The 17421-nt window shown below is 54.1% G+C and overlaps 2 protein-coding genes across 3 annotated transcripts; one reads left to right on the top strand and one right to left on the bottom strand.

Annotated features, from left to right (window-relative positions):
• The first annotated feature begins 12 nt into the window (after positions 1–12).
• MED9 (mediator complex subunit 9) lies at positions 13–11841 on the top strand. Its single transcript, XM_070561208.1, has 2 exons — positions 13–313; positions 8573–11841. The coding sequence occupies exons 1-2, from the start codon at positions 87–89 to the stop codon at positions 8787–8789; spliced, it is 444 nt and encodes a 147-aa protein (XP_070417309.1). The 5' UTR covers positions 13–86; the 3' UTR covers positions 8790–11841.
• RASD1 (ras related dexamethasone induced 1) lies at positions 11718–15582 on the bottom strand. Of its 2 annotated transcripts, none has more exons than XM_070561195.1 (2): positions 13207–15582; positions 11718–12847 (listed from the first exon to the last, which is right to left on the bottom strand). In XM_070561195.1, the coding sequence occupies exons 1-2, from the start codon at positions 13490–13492 to the stop codon at positions 12300–12302; spliced, it is 834 nt and encodes a 277-aa protein (XP_070417296.1). In that variant the 5' UTR covers positions 13493–15582; the 3' UTR covers positions 11718–12299. The 2 variants fall into 2 exon arrangements, with proteins under 2 accessions (XP_070417296.1, XP_070417295.1); XM_070561194.1 differs by having other exon boundaries at positions 11718–12921; positions 13207–15561.
• Positions 15583–17421: the final 1839 nt, after the last annotated feature.

Raw genomic sequence — 17421 nt, 5'->3', positions numbered from 1 at the left:
GGTGGTGACGTTGCGGTCCGCGACGCTTTCGGCGGGCTGACCGCTCGGGTCCTGCTACCTGTGCGACTGGCCGAGTCCCGAGCGCCATGGCCTCCGCCGGGGTGGCCGCCGGGCGACAGGTCGAGGATGCGTTACCGCCGTCGGCCGACCCGCCGCTGCCCGAGACGAAGCCGCTGCTGCCTCCGCAGGCGCCGCCGCCGGTCGCCGCGCCTCCGCCTCAGCAGTCTCCGGCGCCGCGGCCCCAGTCCCCGGCGGGCGTGAAGGAGGAGGAGAACTTCTCCTTCTTACCGTTGGTTCACAACATCATCAAATGGTAAGGGCCGCGAGAGGACCAGCACCGATCGCCCTCCCGCTTCTCGTCGGCGCGCTCTCGGGTGCGCCCCCATCCTGCAGACGGGGAAGAGGCCCGGGGGACGAGGCCTCTCCCTGGACCGCACCGGCTCGGCCCGCGAGTTCAGCACACGCTTTGAGCCCTGGCGTTGCCGGCCCTCGTGATGGATGGCCAGGCGAGGTTCTCGAAAACGGAGCCAGCTTAGCGACCAGATGGGCGGCTCCGCAGTCGTACCGCTCGAGTGTGCGCCCTGCTGATCTGGAGCGGGTCAGGCTTCTGAGCCTCGGTTTTCCCCTGTGACATAGGGGTAACACTCACTTGGCTTCTTTTTTTCAACAGATCCAATAGATACGGATCGTCTTCCCTGTGTGGCACACTGCTAAGTGCTGTGGGACGTGCAGAGTAAAAAGGGCCAACTTCTCACCCCCACAGTGCTCATGAGTTAGAAGGAAAAAAGACACGAACGGAAATTACCTGTAATTCAGAACTGTTGGAGGAGTGATGATGGGAAACATTAAAGAAAACAAAGGCGGAGGTTGCCCCACCAGAATCCGTCCCTGTAGTACTACCTTTGTTCTAACATAGTCTCAAAGGGGTGACTGTCCCCCTTTTGACCAGTCTTCAGGCTAGTCAGTTTTCAAACTGACCCTGTAAAGGGGAAGAAAAAGGAACACAATGAAAAGTCTCCCTGATTCCCATGTTTGCCTAAATTATTTTTACTGTTATTTACATCCTCATGATACTAGGCGTAAACTCCTAGGCTTGTAACTCTTGTTCAGCTGTTAAAAACCAAAACAAAGTAAATTAAAACAAAAATTCCTACTGCAGTAACATTCCAGTGAACATTAATGTGCTCTTGGATGTTTTGCTGAAACGGAATTTCTGCTCACAACATGAAAGTAGTGTTCATGGCCCACCCTCTAAGCTTAGCCAGACTAGGTTCACTGGATGTGGGCTGACCTGATGCTTCCACCACTTTTCAAACAACACAAAGCCTTTGTTCTCACTTTAGACCCTGACTTCCCTTGGCTGCACCCGGGCTGACCATGCTGTGTATGGGCTCAGGCGGACTGTTCTGTTCTTGTAGCCCCCGCCCGTCCAGTAGCGCCGCTCGGCCGCAGTGAGGTCGCAAATGCAGCAGCAGGTGCAGAGGCTGCCGTCCCAGCGCAGTGCTGGATTGTAAAGGGGCTCTCCACATTCATCCATATCTACTTAGACTGGTTTTAAGAAAAATGTGGAAAAATGAGAACACAAAATGTACACGTTCTCAGGGACAGCTTTTGGACCCCTGCGAGTATGTTCGTAAGCCCCGGGAGAGCAGTTGAGTTGGGCTAACCTTAAAGATGGGGCACTAAGGTGCACCAGAGAGAGAACATGGGTTTTGAAGTCAGATAGTCTTGGATTCAAATCTCGTGCTGACGCTTGGTTGCCTTGTATTCTTGGTGAATATGTAACCTTTCTAGGCCTGATTTTCTTACCTGTAATATATGAATAATAATTACGGACCCCAAACTATGGGTTCAAACTGTGGTTTTATAATGTACTGACTAGGTGACCGTGGTCAAACAGCTTAGCTTCTCTGAGCCTCTTTTTCTCTTGGGAAATGGAACTAATAATACTTAAATCATAATATTGTTCTGAGTTCTACTCAAGAGCATCCTCCTGTTAAAGAGGGTGGATTGATTACATGTGTTTGTCTTTGTTTCCTCTAAAAGGGCAGTGAAAAGGTTTTTTCTTTTTTTAAAGCATAAACGCCAAAAGCGCAAGAGAGGAGAGAATTGCCACAAAGCAGATGGCCAAGGGCTAACCCGCCCAGCAGCCCCTGGTTGGCAGAAGCGCCTTTGACCGTGGCTTCCCGCCGCGTTTCCTGCTTGCCAGGGCATGAATGAGGCAGTAAAAGCTGCAGTGAGTTTAGCCTTCCTTGTTCTCACAAAGAATTCAGAGTACTACATCTTAGGTTTTTAAACATTTTTTGTGTAAAAAAAGTAACAATTGCAAATTCAGAAATATGTAAAATGAGAAAAGGATTCCCTCCCCTAAGTTCCCTTCCCAGCAGCACCTGCTGTTACTCCTTTAAGCAGCCTCCCAGGAATTGGATGCGCTTGTCTTTTCAAAAAGGTGCACACGTGGAGATCAAGCTGTACTCTGCTTTTTTCACTGACTGGTCTGCCTTGGATGCCTTTCCATACGCACACATGAAAATCTTCCTCAATGAGGTGGCTGCACCACAAATTATGTAACTAGTCTTCAGTGTAAGGACTTTTAGCTGTTCTAATTTTTGCCATTACCAGCAGCGCTGGGGTCAGCATCCTTGTGTTTGAGTAAGTTTACGATGCGGTAAATCCTCAGCAGTGGAATTGCTGGAGTGGATGGTACATACATTTTTAATTTTGATAACTATTGCTAAATTTAGAGTGCTACATCTTTTTAGCTGTTGCTTCAAAGCACCGTCCTGTAACCTGGATGCTTCAATAAACCTAAAATGGCACATAAATCTATGACCCAGAAAGTATTAAAAAAAGTTGAAGTTTAGATATATTCAAAGAGTAGCCATAGATATAAAATGGCAGGTGAGCCTCTCCCTCCCTTGTCCCGAAACTGCGTAACATTCCACCTGATGAATATGCTGTTTATCTGAGCAAGGATGCTCACGCTGTTTCTGGCGTTGGCGGTCGCAGTCAGTGCTGCGGGGACCCTCTTTGTAAATGCCGTCTTGTGAACTCTTGAGAGTCTCTGAAGCGTACATTTCTGCCCACGGGGTATGTGAATTTAAAGTTTTGGTGACTGTTAGCAAATTCAAGAAGAATGCACCAATTTATACTTCACAACAGTGTATTTGTGTCTTTTTCCCACATCCCTGCTATCACTATTAACCTTTTAACTTTGGCTAATCTGATAGGTCAGAAAGGATGCATTGTAGCAATCTATGTCTTTTATTATATCCAGTAAAGCATCTTTTCATATGCGACTTTATATGTCATTTGTATTGTTTCTCTATTAACTGTCCATTTTTCTCTTCATTCTTTTTCTGAGCTCTTTGTACATTAAGGAAAGTATGCCTTTTTAAGTGTACTGTAAATATTTCCTCCAAGTTGTTGCTTTTCCTTTGACTTTGTTCCTGGTATTTTTTTGTCATTCAGAAGCATATCATTTTATGTAGGCAGATTTGTTAAGCTTTTTCTTTATGGATTCCGAGTTTTGGTCCTAGTTAGAAAGGCCTTCAAATGCTAATAAAATGATAGATATTGATCCCTTTTTCCTAGGACTTTTATGGTTTCATTTTTTGCTTTTAATTCTTTGCTGCTTCTAGAATTTATTTTGATTGGGGGGGGCAGCTTTTTCCCAGTTAGCCGCATCTTCCCACTCCTGTTGTTGAACATTCAGTATTTTCCCTGCTTTCTTTTTTTTTTTATTATGGTAATGTTGGTTTATAACATTATATCAATTTCAGGTATATGTCGTTATATGTTTTGATTTCTGTGTAGATTACATCGTCCACCCAAAAACTAATTACTGTCCATCACCACACACATTTGCCTCCCCATAATCGAATGAATGATTAAAACTACACGTTTATGTTATTATTAAAGAATGAGGAAAGAGGAAAAAAAATCTCACTTTTATTCCTATAAGAAATTTTATAGATCCCCTCAGAGACCTTTCCTGGTATGGGTAGAAACCTCATTATACGGATCCTGTCTGCGCTCGTCTCCCTGAGCCCTCTCTGCTGCTCACTTCCTCTCCTGAAGCCAAGCCCCCGTGAAGAGGACGAGCGCCCAGATGGGGGTGTTTGTGGCCTGTCTCGGGGACGGCCTCTGGCCTGCTCACGGGCCTCGCTGCATCTCTGCCGCTCCGCCTCTGTCGGTGCAGCGCAACTCCCTGAGCACCTGCTGGAACGCAGGCTCCACGAAGGCAGGTGCCCAGGCCAGCAGTCACTCAGTGCAGCGCCACAAATGCCACAGTGGAGCGCTGACGCTGGGTTTGGGAGGAGTGGGACTTTGAGCCTGGAAAGTTTGGAGGCCGCTTGTGGGTGGTCCTGGGTGACTGACCACCTTCACAGTGTGAACCTGCCTGGCAGGTATTATCGGGGAGTGGGGCAAGCATCTGAAGTTTGTGAGCTCAGACTTGGGTTTCGTAAAGGTAGGTGGGGCAGAGGGGTTTAGGAGGAGGAGAGGACCTGGGGCTACAGGATATTGGTGACAGTGGGAGGAGGAGGCAGGGTGGACTTGAGGGGTATGCAGGAGGAGGTGGCAGGACTGGTGGCTGGGTGAACAGGGGGTCCACGGAAGGGTGTGTGGGAGGGCAGCACCGTGCGGGGGACAGGGCGCCCTCCATCTGAGATGGGACGTGCTGAGGAGGCAGGGAGTTCACTCTGGCATTTGCGGGTCTCCCAGACTCCAGGGAGAAAACGCTTCGTAACTGTTAGAGCAAGGGAGCTGAAATTCAGGAAGGAATTTCAGGCTGGCCTTGGGGGTAGTTCTCAGCGTTGGAAGAGGTGGGAGTGGATGCACACATTCTGGGCTATTTTGTAGAGCAGTGTTATTTCCAAACTTCTTTTAGCAGCAGAATCTTTTACTCCTCCTTAAAAAGATGGTTTTTCACAGGTAACCCTGTGAGCAGATAAAAGCGAGGGTGTGAGTTCAAAGCCCCTCTTGCAAAGGCCCGTTAGGTGCTGGCAGAGCTGGGCAGGGAGACACAGATGGTGCTGGATCGCTAATAGCCGAGGGTGGGAGGACAAGTGTGGCGTCTGTGGCCACAGGAAGTGTACATCAGTACAAGTTTTTTGGAGGGCATTTTGGTAATCTGTCAAAAATTTTAATATATGTAACCTTTGACCTGGAAATCCAACTTCTAGGAAATTATCTTAGTAAATATTCACACAATTACATACAGATATAGGTACAAAATGTTCATAGCCATTCTGATAGCAAGTGATAAATAGCAAACATCCAAATACCCATCAACAGCCAAATAGCTGTATGTATATATATGTGTTAACATGGAAAGACATCTAAGGTACATTGTTAAGGGAGAAAAGCAAGAATCAGAACTGTGTGTGGTCACGTTTTTGTCAAAATAAACAAGTATGTGTGTACAGTTGGCCCTCTGTATCTGCAGTTCCATGTGCATGGGTTCGACCAGCCGCGATCGAAAGGCCTAGGATAGTTGCGCCTGTACTGAACGTGTACAGACTTTTTTTTTCTTGTCATTATTCCCTAAGCAATACAGTATAACAACTATTTACATGGCATTTACATTGTTTGAGGTATTATAAGTAATCTAGAGATGATTTAAAGTATATAGGAAGATATGCATAGGTTATATGCAAATACTATGCCATCTTATAGAAAGGACTCGAGCATTGTGGATTTTGGTATCTGCGGGGGTCCTGGAACCTATCCCCTCCCCCCCCCCCGGGTACCAAGGGACGACTGTGTTTACATGTTACTGTATTTGTCGAAGTAATCTGAAAGAACGTGTGCCACATGTTAACAGAGGTTGTTTCTGGGATGTGGATTAGAGGGACTTTCCTTTTCTAAGCCTTGAGTGTCTGTCATTTTTAAATTTTTGCCCTCAAGCACCTATTACTGTCATTTAAAAAACCCCACTATGTAAAAAAAATGCCAGTCACTGAAGTTAGTGTGGGAGGAGGAGAGGGTGAGAAGGACCAATCCCAGGGCAGGTCAGCTGGGAGAGCAGAGGCAAGAGGAGGGAGAAATGGGAAACTGACTTAGATGCCACTGGCAGGTCAAAAGAAGTGACTCTCAGGTTTGGGAGGAGGTTGGCTTCTGTGACCTGATGGGTCCTTTTGCTTCTGCGTTACCAGTGGACACACTTGCTCAGTTGTTGCCAGTTTGCATCTTCAAGTCCCAAAGCACCTGTACAAAAAGTGAAAGCTGTGCTGTGCTTAGCACCTACGCTAAGCATCGTTCTTGGACTCACCTACCTAAACCTGTGATACGTGCCCGGACTCTGGTGACACACATGCAGAACGTCTGTGTGCACTGCTGAAATGGTGTGCACAAAAGACCAGCAGGAAGCGGCCTGTCCGTCAAGCCACTGTGGTAGTGTTTTTGTCCACCTTTTAAAAGCTGGTAGCCCGGTCCACAGTGCCTTAACCTCGCCCTGGTTTGTATTTTTGTGCTTCTCGTCCTGACCTAGTCTCCTTTGTTTTTCCTTCTAAAGTTGGATGATGACTAACACTGAACACAAAGGCAGGCCCATTTGGAGCTTTCTGCTTTTATTCCCTTGATGTCTGGGCCTCTTTTCTTTCGGCTTGAGTGTTTCACAGTCATCTTGGCCTAGCAGGTTCCCACTTGTTCCAAGCCAGTTCCTGAATAGAGTGTTTTCCTCGCCCCAGGAGCTCCCCGTTATTTCCCTCTGCCACCGAGGGCAGGCTGAGAAGCTGCTGCAGACTGGGCCTCGCTGTGGGCTGCGTGGCCCCCTTTCAGCTCCGCTCCCCTCCGGGTGGGCTTTTCATATGGCTCCTTTATTCTCTGGAGACTCTCCTTTACCAGAAGTCCACCAGGTAAAGAATGGACAGCCCTTGAGGTTTGGAAGTTTTCAGAAATGATCATCTTAAACAAGGCCCACTTTTTACTTTCAGAATTAAATCTTTTGGGCCAGGTTATGTTTACTTGCAAAACTGGATTATCATAACTTCCTTCCAAATTTTTATTTTGTGTATTTTTGTTTGCTTTTACTGTGTTCTTTCAGAGTCACGTGATGTGAATCCATTTTCTTAAAATGTAATTTTAACTTCAAAACTCCCATGGGACTTAAACCAGTAACAATGTGTTAACACATATGCCATCCAAGTGTAATGATTTCAGAAGTCCAGATGGTTTCTGTCCAGAATTGTGGATGTGAGCTGAGATCTGAGAGAATTTAAAGATGCTCCCTTTGGCTTCCCTCTGAATGATTTACTCCTCCCTAGACACTGGGATTAGGTGTACCATTAAAGGTCTGTCTAAACTGAGGGCGTCAGATGACAACGTGTCTGGCTAGCCATTCATTCCCTAGAATAAATGACTGATTCTCCATCTCTTGCGTCTGAGTTAGAGCTAGTAATAAATAGTGAGCAGGTCCTGGTGGCCGTCTCATTTGCCAGATATGAGCCCTAACCGATGGACCTCCAGGAAGGGGGGCTATTCTGTCTGCGTAAGCAGAGAAATGATGAATAGTAAGCGTGAATTAGCACCATCTGGGTTGAAATTTCCCATCAGGGATGAACACTTATTTGAAAAAATTAATGATCATTGACAGTTTTCCCCTCTTATGCCTTAATGGGTGACTTTTAGAACAGCCTACTGAATTGGCTTTTAGTTTTTAGTCTCAACTGCTTGTTTTCAAAAGCTCATCCACTTACTAAGTTTTAAAAAATGTATAAGAGCGACTGGCAGGCTGCTGCTTTGATGTTCGGTGAAGGTTTTTGTTCTTGTTCTGTTTTTAATTTAGTAGTGACAGGGGGGCATGGATCTCTGGGCAGCTAATAATAGCTGTGAGATGAAGTGAATGATTCTGCATTGAAAATGAGCTTGACCTGAAGGCAGGCAGCCTGCATGACTGCGGTAGGGAACTGGCACCTGCTGAGGAATTCCCGATGGCTTGTAACTGATGTAAAATTTATGAATAGCTCCGTGGAAGTTAGTCTTTATGTTAACAGAAGCAGGCATCAAAACATCAGCTAAAATTAGCTCTTGCTGGCTGATAAAGTCTCCTGGCTGGCCTGGAAATGGCTCAGATCAGAAGAAATGTAGTATTTCAGCAAGTTTTGCCTGCCATTTGTCACCTAATACTGGTAATGGTTTGTTTATTCATTTTACAGACATTTATGAACTTATTTGCCAAGCGTTCATTCTTTCAGCAAGTGTTACTTGGGTGCCCACAATCCCCAGGGACTGGCCAGGAACAAGGGATATAGCTGTGCCCCAGGCAGCCACAGTCCATACCCTCTAAGCCTCTGATTTTGCAGGAGGGCCGTGAGAGGGGCTGCGCAGGCACCGCTCGGGGCGGGGTGCCTGTGCTGAGCAGCTACCACATGCCTGCCCCGAGGCTGCGTAGGAAGGAACCAGTCCCTTTCCTCTGGGCACACAGCCTAGTAAGGGGACACACGCAGAAAACAGGCATTCTAAAAGACAGTGACACTAGACGGCAGGTTTTGTGGGGTGCACAGGAGGGAAGCCAGGCGTTGCCTCAGTCTGAGCTGCGATTGCTAACGACCGCCCTCTGCCCCTGCAGCATGGACAAAGACAGCCCGGACATCCACCAGGACCTGAACGCCCTCAAAGCCAAGTTCCAGGAGATGCGAAAGGTCATCAGCAGCATGCCTGGCATCCACTTGAGCCCTGAGCAGCAGCAGCAACAGCTGCACAGCCTCCGGGAGCAAGTCAGGACCAAGAGCGAACTTCTGCAGAAGTACAAGAGCCTCTGCATGTTTGAGGTCCCCAAGGAGTAGACAGGCTGGCTTCCAGGGACGCCCGAGAGAAGAAGAGGAGGGCACGAGGCCTTGCTGTCTTCCCCACCGCTCCCTCGGAGTGTGGTTCTTGCAGACCCTAGCTCTGACCTTTGTAGCCAGATGGGGCAAGCTGAACCTGGCAGTGCGAGCAGCCGACTGGCCAGCCTGACTTCTTTGGGCTTCCTTGTATATTAACGTATGTCTAGATGTGTGCTGACTCAAGTGCCTGCTGGGGAAGGAGGAATGTTCCTAGAGGCTGGGGAGGGGCTGGAGGAGTCCACCCCTGCCTCTGGGGAGGGTGCCGTCTGCTGTGCATTCAGGCTCCGCCTGCAGATCTGAAGAGCACAGTAGGAAAGGAGGCGGCTCCTCTCTGCTTCCTGCCCTCCCGCCCCTCCCGCCCCCTGGATATGATCAGTGCGTACCAGGTACATTTTGTTCTGTTAACAGCAGTGTGGTGAAACACTTGCCTAGAATTCACTGGACAAATTAGGCCTGCGTTCATATGGCATAGATTTAAAATGGTAAAAGAAGGCACTGAGAGAATGCACATTGTTTTGAAAGCCTACAAGGTGGCTTCCCCCCCCCCGCCCCCCACACAGTTTGGTTCGTTTTATGTTTGAGCCAGTGACTGTCACTGTGTCTGTGGGGGATCAGCCTGGAGCCCTGCCGGGCCGGGCCATCTCCAAGTTCTCTGCCACCTACGTGTTCTTACTTTTAGCTCCTGCTCCCTTCGTTTCCTGTCCCCCTCAGTCACCCTGTGTAGCTGTTTAATGCCCAGGAACAGCTGAACCACTTGAAACCCCGCAGGGCTTCCCACGGGCCGCAGGGTACTGTTGTTTCTTCGCGGGCTCAGAGGTTTCCAGGGGAGCAGACCTTGCCTCTTGCAGCACTTAGGTTCCCATTGTCCTGGTTTAAAACATGATTTCCCCTCTGGCCTTCTCACTAAAGAGCCAACCATGAGCACTTAGTGCACTGCAGACAGGGGTGTGCACGAGTGACCTGGGTCCCAAGGAGGGCGGCTCTAGGTGACAGGTCTGGTGTCCCTCGGCTAGATGTGGCTGTAGAGTTCAGAATCAGTTCTGAAGGGGTGGGGCGAGCTGTACCTGGAAGTTTTGCAGCCAAGTCCTCCTCACAAGTGTTGGTAACCACCCTCGTTTCTTCCCATGGCATATTGTGTCTGTGCTCTTCCCTTGGCCATCAGATGGAGGTAAGAGCTGTTCTTGCCCTTGCCCTTAAGGATGAGGTGACAGGTGACCGAGTAGTGTTTAGGTCCAGAAATGGCCACATAGCCTCTGCTGACCAATTCGGGGCTTACCAGATGCCGGCTGACCGACCTCGTTGGCAGGAACACTGGTCGAAGATGTTTTCAGCAGGGGTCCCATCTCTGTGGACTGCAGCCACCTGTCAGGAAATGGCTCACACTGGGAACCCAGGGATGTGGGATGTGGGAAGGGGGCTCTCCGGTCATGGTGGCTTTAGAGAGAAGAGCAGGCTCTGGGTTCAGGTGGGTCGTCACTTGTTGGACCAGTTCCACCTTGGGACTGGTAGTTAACTGAGTCACTTATTTCCCTGAGATTTCGGTGCTCGGAAGCTCGGGCCGGCTGGAAGGCTCTGAGCAGATAGCGTGAAACACGGAGCGCACAGAAATACAGACTGTTGCGGCTGCTGCGAGGCGAACCCGACTGGGGCTCCCCGGGGCCGAGGGAGAGGGCCCCTTTCCTACATCCAGTGTTGTGACTGGTGAGATCTTTCTGGAGTGTAATTAAAGGAACTTGTGCTCTGCTCTCGGGACAACTTGGTTTTGTCCTGAGGAGTTGACAGTGGGATGTCTCTTTGGGGTAGTTGAGAAGAAAACACTCACTCTGCTGACCAAAGACGGAGTCTGCGCTCCGCGCCCCCCTCCCCCAGCACATGCCGCTAAGCGGCCAACCAGTAACACCTCCCAGGAGTGGCACCTGTCTGTCCCCAAGAGTGCAGTTGTCCTGGGGGGTCATCCTGCCTGCCTGTGCTTGGTCCCCCAGGCCATCCCTTGGTGTGGAGGTGGGTCCATCCTGGCGGGGCACAGCCCTCCCCAGAGCAGAGGTGAACTCCCTCCCCAGGACGATATTAGGTGCTCCTCACTGGGCTGAGCACCCTCATGGAGCCACCCATTACTTGGCTTCCTGGGTGGCAGGCTCTGCACTGAATGCTTTCCCGACATCATGCTTGCTCCTCGCAGCAGCCCTGTGCTGGGGATGTTCTCTGTGTTTCACAGGGGAGGAATTTGAGGCTCGGCACGTGTCACTCGCCCCAGGCTTGCACGGTTGTGAGCGGCAGAGAGTTGCACCCTGAGTCGGGAGCAGATGCCCTCAACTGCTGCGAAAAGAAGACAGCAAGGCAGAGAAGGGTGCTGGACCCCCACCCCGGGGCAGCGAGCTTCCTGGAGCTGGCAGGGCACAGGAAGATGGGTGATTTTAACTGTCTCCAGACAGCCCCGGGGCAGACCCTGAGAGGAGTTCAGGGCCCAGGGTCCCGCCCCAGCCTAAGGCCAGATTAGTTTCTCAAGGCTCCATTTCCCATATGTGCCAGCAGGGCCTGAGTGACCCTTCAGACCGTCTGAGAGGTTCAGGTGTGACACTGTCACTCAGCCTGCACTGAGTGTAGGATACAACGGCTGGGCCCAGGGAAAAGGAAGCAGGTACATGGCTAGAAAGCTGCATCTCTTGGGTGGCCCCTGGCATCCTGTTCTGTCCTGGTTTTCTGAGGAGCTGCTCCAGGTAGAAGGCTCAGCGGCCATGTGGGGCTTCTCCGGGGCCTTTCTCCCGTGGGCTGAGGCTGCTTCCAGAAGGCCAGGCTCTTCTCCAGGTCAGGCAGCTTCTGATTCCACAGAAGGAAAAGCCCAGCCCTCCTCACCCTCCCCTCTAGCCGTTTCTAAAGGCGAAGAAAGCATAGGTTTTCTGTTTTATTTTATATTAAAAAACCGATAACAATAACCACACACACAGTATAAACACCTGGGTAAGATTTTGTTCATGTCCACGATACCAGAGCTACTATTAAAGTGCAAGTTTTATGTTTTGTTTTTTCTTTGTGCAATTTCACACAAATGTAAACAAGTCACTTGGCCTCCGTTTCAGGAGGGCAAAGGTTTTCACCAGCCGTCCTGGCAACCCAGAAGCACAAGGTAATGCCCCATTTGTGCTGGCGGCTGCTCCAGCCGCCAGGACGGGTTTCTTCAGGCCTAACAGTGGATGATCAACTTCCACTCCCTCCCCATTCTTAGCTCTTTATGAGAAAAGACAAATTCACCCGCGGCTGGGCCCGCACCCCCAAGTCCGGGCGTGGCGGCGCCCACGGGGAATCCGCGGTGGGGGAGTCCCGGTGTCAGCCAGTCCTCTTTCCTTCCAGAGCAGATGACGGTCCCTTCTCGGTTCGTTTGCGCCTCCCCAGTGCGCGGGGCCCGGGTCACCGGGAAGGAAGACGCCGGTCAGCGCGCGCACGCGGCCGGGGCGCAGCGGGCTCGCCCAGACGTCAGATTTGACTTTTAAACAAAAAGGTCCTCCTTAGGATGTGTCGCCGGCGCGGGGGTTGCAGGGCTCCTAGCTGATGACGCAGCGCTCCTTGTCCTTTGCCTGGCCGCCACCGCTGGCCTTCTCGCGGATGTACATGAGGTCGCTGTGCACGCTGGGCCTGCGCGCGAAGGGCGCCACGATGCCGAAGGCGTCGCCCCGGTCGCCGCCGCCGCTGCCGGCTCGCAACAGTTTCTTGTTCCGCAGCGCCTTCTTGTGCAGCACGTCGCAGTCCTGGACCGACACCTTGCGGTGCAGGTCTGGGCTCATCTCGCTCGGCAGCTTGGCCATGGCGAAGAGCGCCCGGAACATCTGGTCCAGGCTGCTGTTCTTCTTGGCCGAGATCTCGAAGTAGGCGCAGCGCTGGGGGTCGCCCCCCACCAGCTGCTCGATCTCGCGCTGCTCCACCTCGCGGTAGAAGTCCCGGTCGCCCTTGTTGCCGCAGATGACCAGAGGCACGTCCACGTTCTCCTTGGTTTTGTTTTTGAGGCAAGACTTGGTGTCGAGGATCTGCTGCTTGAGCCTCTGCACCTCCTCAAAGGAGTCGCGGTTGTCCAGGCTGAACACCAGGATGAAAACGTCTCCTAGAGGGGACACGGCGCAGAAAAGGACAAGGTGAGGGCGGCTGCCAAGTGGACGACGGAAGTTGGGCTGACTTTGGGGCCGCCCTGCCGCCTGGCACCGGGGCTCCAGCAGCCTCGCGCGGGGCGCGCTGACGTCTCCGCGGGCAGAACTTGCCGCGCCGCGGCGGGACTGGCGGAGCCCGCCCCCAGCTCGGCTCGCCGCCGGGGGCCCTCGGACGAGGGGTCTCCGCCCCTCCCCCGGGCACAGCCCCCTCCCTGCGCCCGCTGCCCGCCCGCCCGGCTCACCAGTGAGGATGGAGAGGCGCCGCATGGCCGGGAACGGGTGGTTGCCGGACGTGTCGAGGATGTCGAGCTGGTAGACCTCGCCGCGGATGGAGTAGAACTTGCGGTGGAAGTCCTCGATGGTGGGCGTGTAGGCGTCTTCGAAGCGGCCCGTGAGGAAACGCGACACGATGGCCGTCTTGCCCACCTTGGACGAACCGAGGATGACCATGCGGTAGCAGTTCTTAGCCGGGATACTCAGCTCCGAGTCGCTCGGGCACATCTTCTTGATCATCGCGGCCAGTTTCATTGGGCGGAGGGGCCGCGGGGGCGGGGGCGGGGCCGAGAGAAGCGCAGAGGGTGGCCGGAGCGCGCGGGGCTGAGCGGCCGGACGGCTCTGCTCGGGCTCCGGCGGGGGGCTCGGCTCTGCTCTCCGACGAAGTCGCTCGCTCCGGCTCTCCGCGCTCTTCGGCCGCCCTTATATGCAGCCCGCCTGGCCGCCCCGCCCCGCGCCCTCCCAGCCTCGGTGCGTCACGCCCCGCGGGCCCCCGCCGCTCCCTCCCGCGACCTCGGAGGGCCGCTGTCAGCTCCTGCCTGAGCGCGAGAGGGAAACTGAGTCCAGGGTCCCGCTGGGGCGGGGCGTGAGCGGACCCTGCGCTTTTCCACTGCACCGGGCCCAGCGGCCGAAAGGGCGTCAAGGTTGTAGTCCTCCTGGCTGTGCCTCTGACCCTCTGTGACTTCAGGCAAGGATCCCACCATCAACACACACCACGTACACACACACACACACTTTCTTTGGGCCTCAGTTTCCCCAGAAAATAACAATAGCGATCCCGCAATAAAAGGTGCTTATCAGGTGCTAGGCACCGTGCCCAGGCCCGTGCGCACCCCATTGGTTTCAGGCCTGAGCGCAGACGCCGGGCGCCAGCCCCTCTTGGTCCGCAAGCGGGTGGTTGTTCCCGGGCAGCGACGCGGGCTCCGGCCGCCAGAGGGCAGCACAGGGCCCCGCCGGCCGCGCTCAGGGCTGGCATGCGGGCGCAGCGGCAGGGTTGGGGTCTGCGGGGTTCCCGGGGGCGGGCCTTGGGTCGCCAGGCCGGGACCGGGCAGAAGCCGCCTCCAGCGCCGCGCTCCACTGCAGGCCTCAGTTCCTCCTTCTCAGGCTGCTCCCGCGAGCAGCCATGCTCTGCAGCCTGGCAGCAGTTTCCAGCTGGGGCTGTCCCCTCCTTTTCCTGTCCTCCATCAGGCCTAGGCCAATGTCCCCTCCTCCCCCTCCCATAGCATTTTGTGCCTTTAGAGTCCCTTGGGCCGACATTCCCATTTTATAGTTGTGGGAGTTGGGTCTGAAAGCCACAGACTGAGCCCAGGAAAGCCCTGGGCGGACAGCACAGTCTCTTGCCATCCGTCTCTCGGCCTGTTTCCTCTTTTGGAAGATGGTGGTTCTGGTTCTATGATCGTCGATGAGAAATTGCAAACCGTTTAGGCGGCAGGACCTGGTGGTAACAACAACAATAAATGACCCGTGAGGCGCAGGGCTGGCGGGGTGTGGGGGGGTCAGGAGCAAACCAGGGGGCAGCGGGTTGATCAGTAACCAGGAGTGGGCTGGTGCTGCTAAGCAGCCTGGAAGTAGGCCGTCTGGAGTGAACTGGCCCCGGCCTGGAGCTCCTGGGAAAGCAGTTTCCCCGGCTGGTGGGCGGGGCTGTGCCGTTTTGCTTCCGCGGTGTCTGATTTGGGAGAAAGCTAGGGAGCCCTTAGCTGTGCCACCCACCAATCCACACTGGTCAGGGTGCTCTGGGCAGTGCTGGGGTGCACCCCGCAGCTGTTTGCACAGCGCCTGTGGAATCGCAGCTGCCCTGGGGCGGGGCTGCCCTCAAAGGCCATCTCGTCCAGCCCTTCTATGACCAGGATTCCAGCAGAGTCTCACACACTCTGCAGGGTGATGCCAGGAGAGGGTTTATTCCATGCCAGGCACTGTTCTAAGTCCTTCCTCGTGGCGACCTTGAGGAGTGGGAACTATTACTGTGTCCATTTTACAGATGGAGAAACTGAGGCAGGGGGGAAGTGACTTGCTCAGCTAGTAACCACCGCTGGGGATTGAACCCAGGGGGCTGGCAGTCCTGGCTCCTAACCACCTACTCTCCCCCTCCTCTGACTGTGGCTCTGCCTCCAGCACGGGATGTCTACTGGCTGTGGGACGTTGGTGCCCCATTTCTCAGGAGCACCGCCCTTGGCTCTCCCCACCCCTTTCCACGCTGTCCCCAGGCCTCATGCCCACTGTTGATGAGGTATTTCAAAGGTACACATCACTTGATGAGCACCCAAGGGCTCACCACCCAGATCTAAGATGTGTCAACGGCCCCCAGCCCAGCTGATTCTTGATGTCACTTATGCAGGGGTTGTCCCACAGGGCCCCCCCCAACCCCCACCGCTCTTGCCCCTGTTGAGGCTGCCCTCTCCTGCCTTCCACCTCCGAGGTGAGAAGGAACTGAGCCTGTGCCCTGCACGTGGGGCTGCTATGGACGGTGGGCCTTCCCTGCAGAAGGGGACCAGTTGAGCGTGCAAGTGGGGTCGCTGCATGCGCCTGCATCACCCCCAGACCAGGGGTCCTTCCCCTGCCTCCCACAAAGGTCCTGGAGGGGCAGCCGGGCTCTGAAACGGGATGGCTCCTTACTGATGGCCGCAGCCGGGCCAGTGTAATAGGGGCTCCCGCGCAGCCACGCCCGCCACAGCCTAGAGTCCTAGGAGGGCCTCTTGGAAGAGCAGAGGCCCGGAAGCGGCAGGGGAAGGGATTCGAACCCAGCTCTCCTTAGGGAGATCCAGTGGGCCAGGACCCAGCCTAGATTCTGTGCCCCTGCCTCCACCCCAGGTCACTCTGACTCCTTCCAGCTGGTGACAGTGGCAGGTACTGAACCCAGCCTGGGTTCTCAACCACAACAATTCCTGGTACCTTCTGGGCATGTCACCCCACCCCACAGATGCCAGGTTATAAGACTCCTTCTCCCAAGTCAGCTGAGTTCACTAAGTCCTGAGCTCATCTGTCCTTCACACCCCCGAGCCACCGGGGGCCCACTCCCCCAGGAAGCAGGCAGCAGTGACCCTTGTTAGCTGGGGCCACCTCATTTCCGTCTCCTTTTCGGGGGGTATCTCTTTATTACAAAGGTTACACACAAGCTGTTTCAGAAAGGGACAGAGTGAGAGGGGCTGGAAGCCGTTCCTCTCTGCCCACCCTCGGGTGGGGGGTGGCGCGCCTGCGCAGATGCCCCATCCAGCCCTTCATTATCTGAAGCCCCCTTTCCTGCTCTTCCGGGGTGGCCTTCGTGACCTCACGCCAGGCCCTGCCCCAGGCTGGCTGAATCTGACTGGCCTGGGGTGAGTGGTGTATTTTCCACAGGTGAGTCCTCTGGTCCGGTAAGCAGGGACATTCGCAATCCCACACGACCATCAGTGCTCTGGCCTGGCCCGTGCACACTCTGGGCCCCACACTGGGGAGGGGACATGTGCACTCCCGCCCCCCGCCCTGCAGCCAGAGCATCATGTGTATGCTGTCCAGGTTCATAATGGTTGCCGAGATGCCGTTTCCCGTGGGTTTGGGCCTCAGACCAGGAGCAGCCCCGCCAAGGCCGAGGCCGCCGTAGGCAGCATCTGCTCGCACAGCAGCAACTGCCCTGCTCAGAGTGTGATGGGAACTTTTAAAAGTATTTGACCAAATGTTGGGGGTGGATCGGGGGAGGGGTGCAGCGGGCCCCCAAGGCAGGAAATGTCTGCCACAGCTTGGTCTGCCGGCAGAGTCATTTAGAAGGTTCTTAAAAGCTCCATTGGAGGAGCCCAGGCAGGCCCTGGTCAGGGGTCCTCTGCGAGCACCCATGTGCCCAGGTGCTGTCATGCTGGCCCGAGCCCACCCCTCGCAGCTCCCTGCACAGAGGACCCTGAGCTCCCATCTGTCCATGGTCCACGGCCTGGCCCACCCTGGTCCACAGCAGGCATATGAACAGGAAGGAGCTGAAGAGGTGCTTCGGCCCACCAGGTGCCCCCGTCCTCACCCGAGGTCAGAGCTGGCTGGGAGTTTCCTCGCCAGCATTGAGCGCTGTTCTGTTCACAGCAGACCCTTCTAACAACAGCCAGCTCTGCCCATGGCTCTGGCCCTGCCTCCCACAGCCATGTGGACCAAGGGGTCAGGACGCCGGGAGCTCAGCACCCCTGCCCTAACAAAGGGGCACCTGGCCATTGGGGGCCAGCCTATCC

This window comes from Equus przewalskii, chromosome 10 (genome assembly GCF_037783145.1).
Source record: "Equus przewalskii isolate Varuska chromosome 10, EquPr2, whole genome shotgun sequence".
Classification (NCBI taxonomy): domain Eukaryota; kingdom Metazoa; phylum Chordata; class Mammalia; order Perissodactyla; family Equidae; genus Equus; species Equus przewalskii.
The sequence above is the reverse complement of the archived record's forward strand: the minus strand, read 5'-3'. Positions and strand labels throughout refer to the sequence as shown.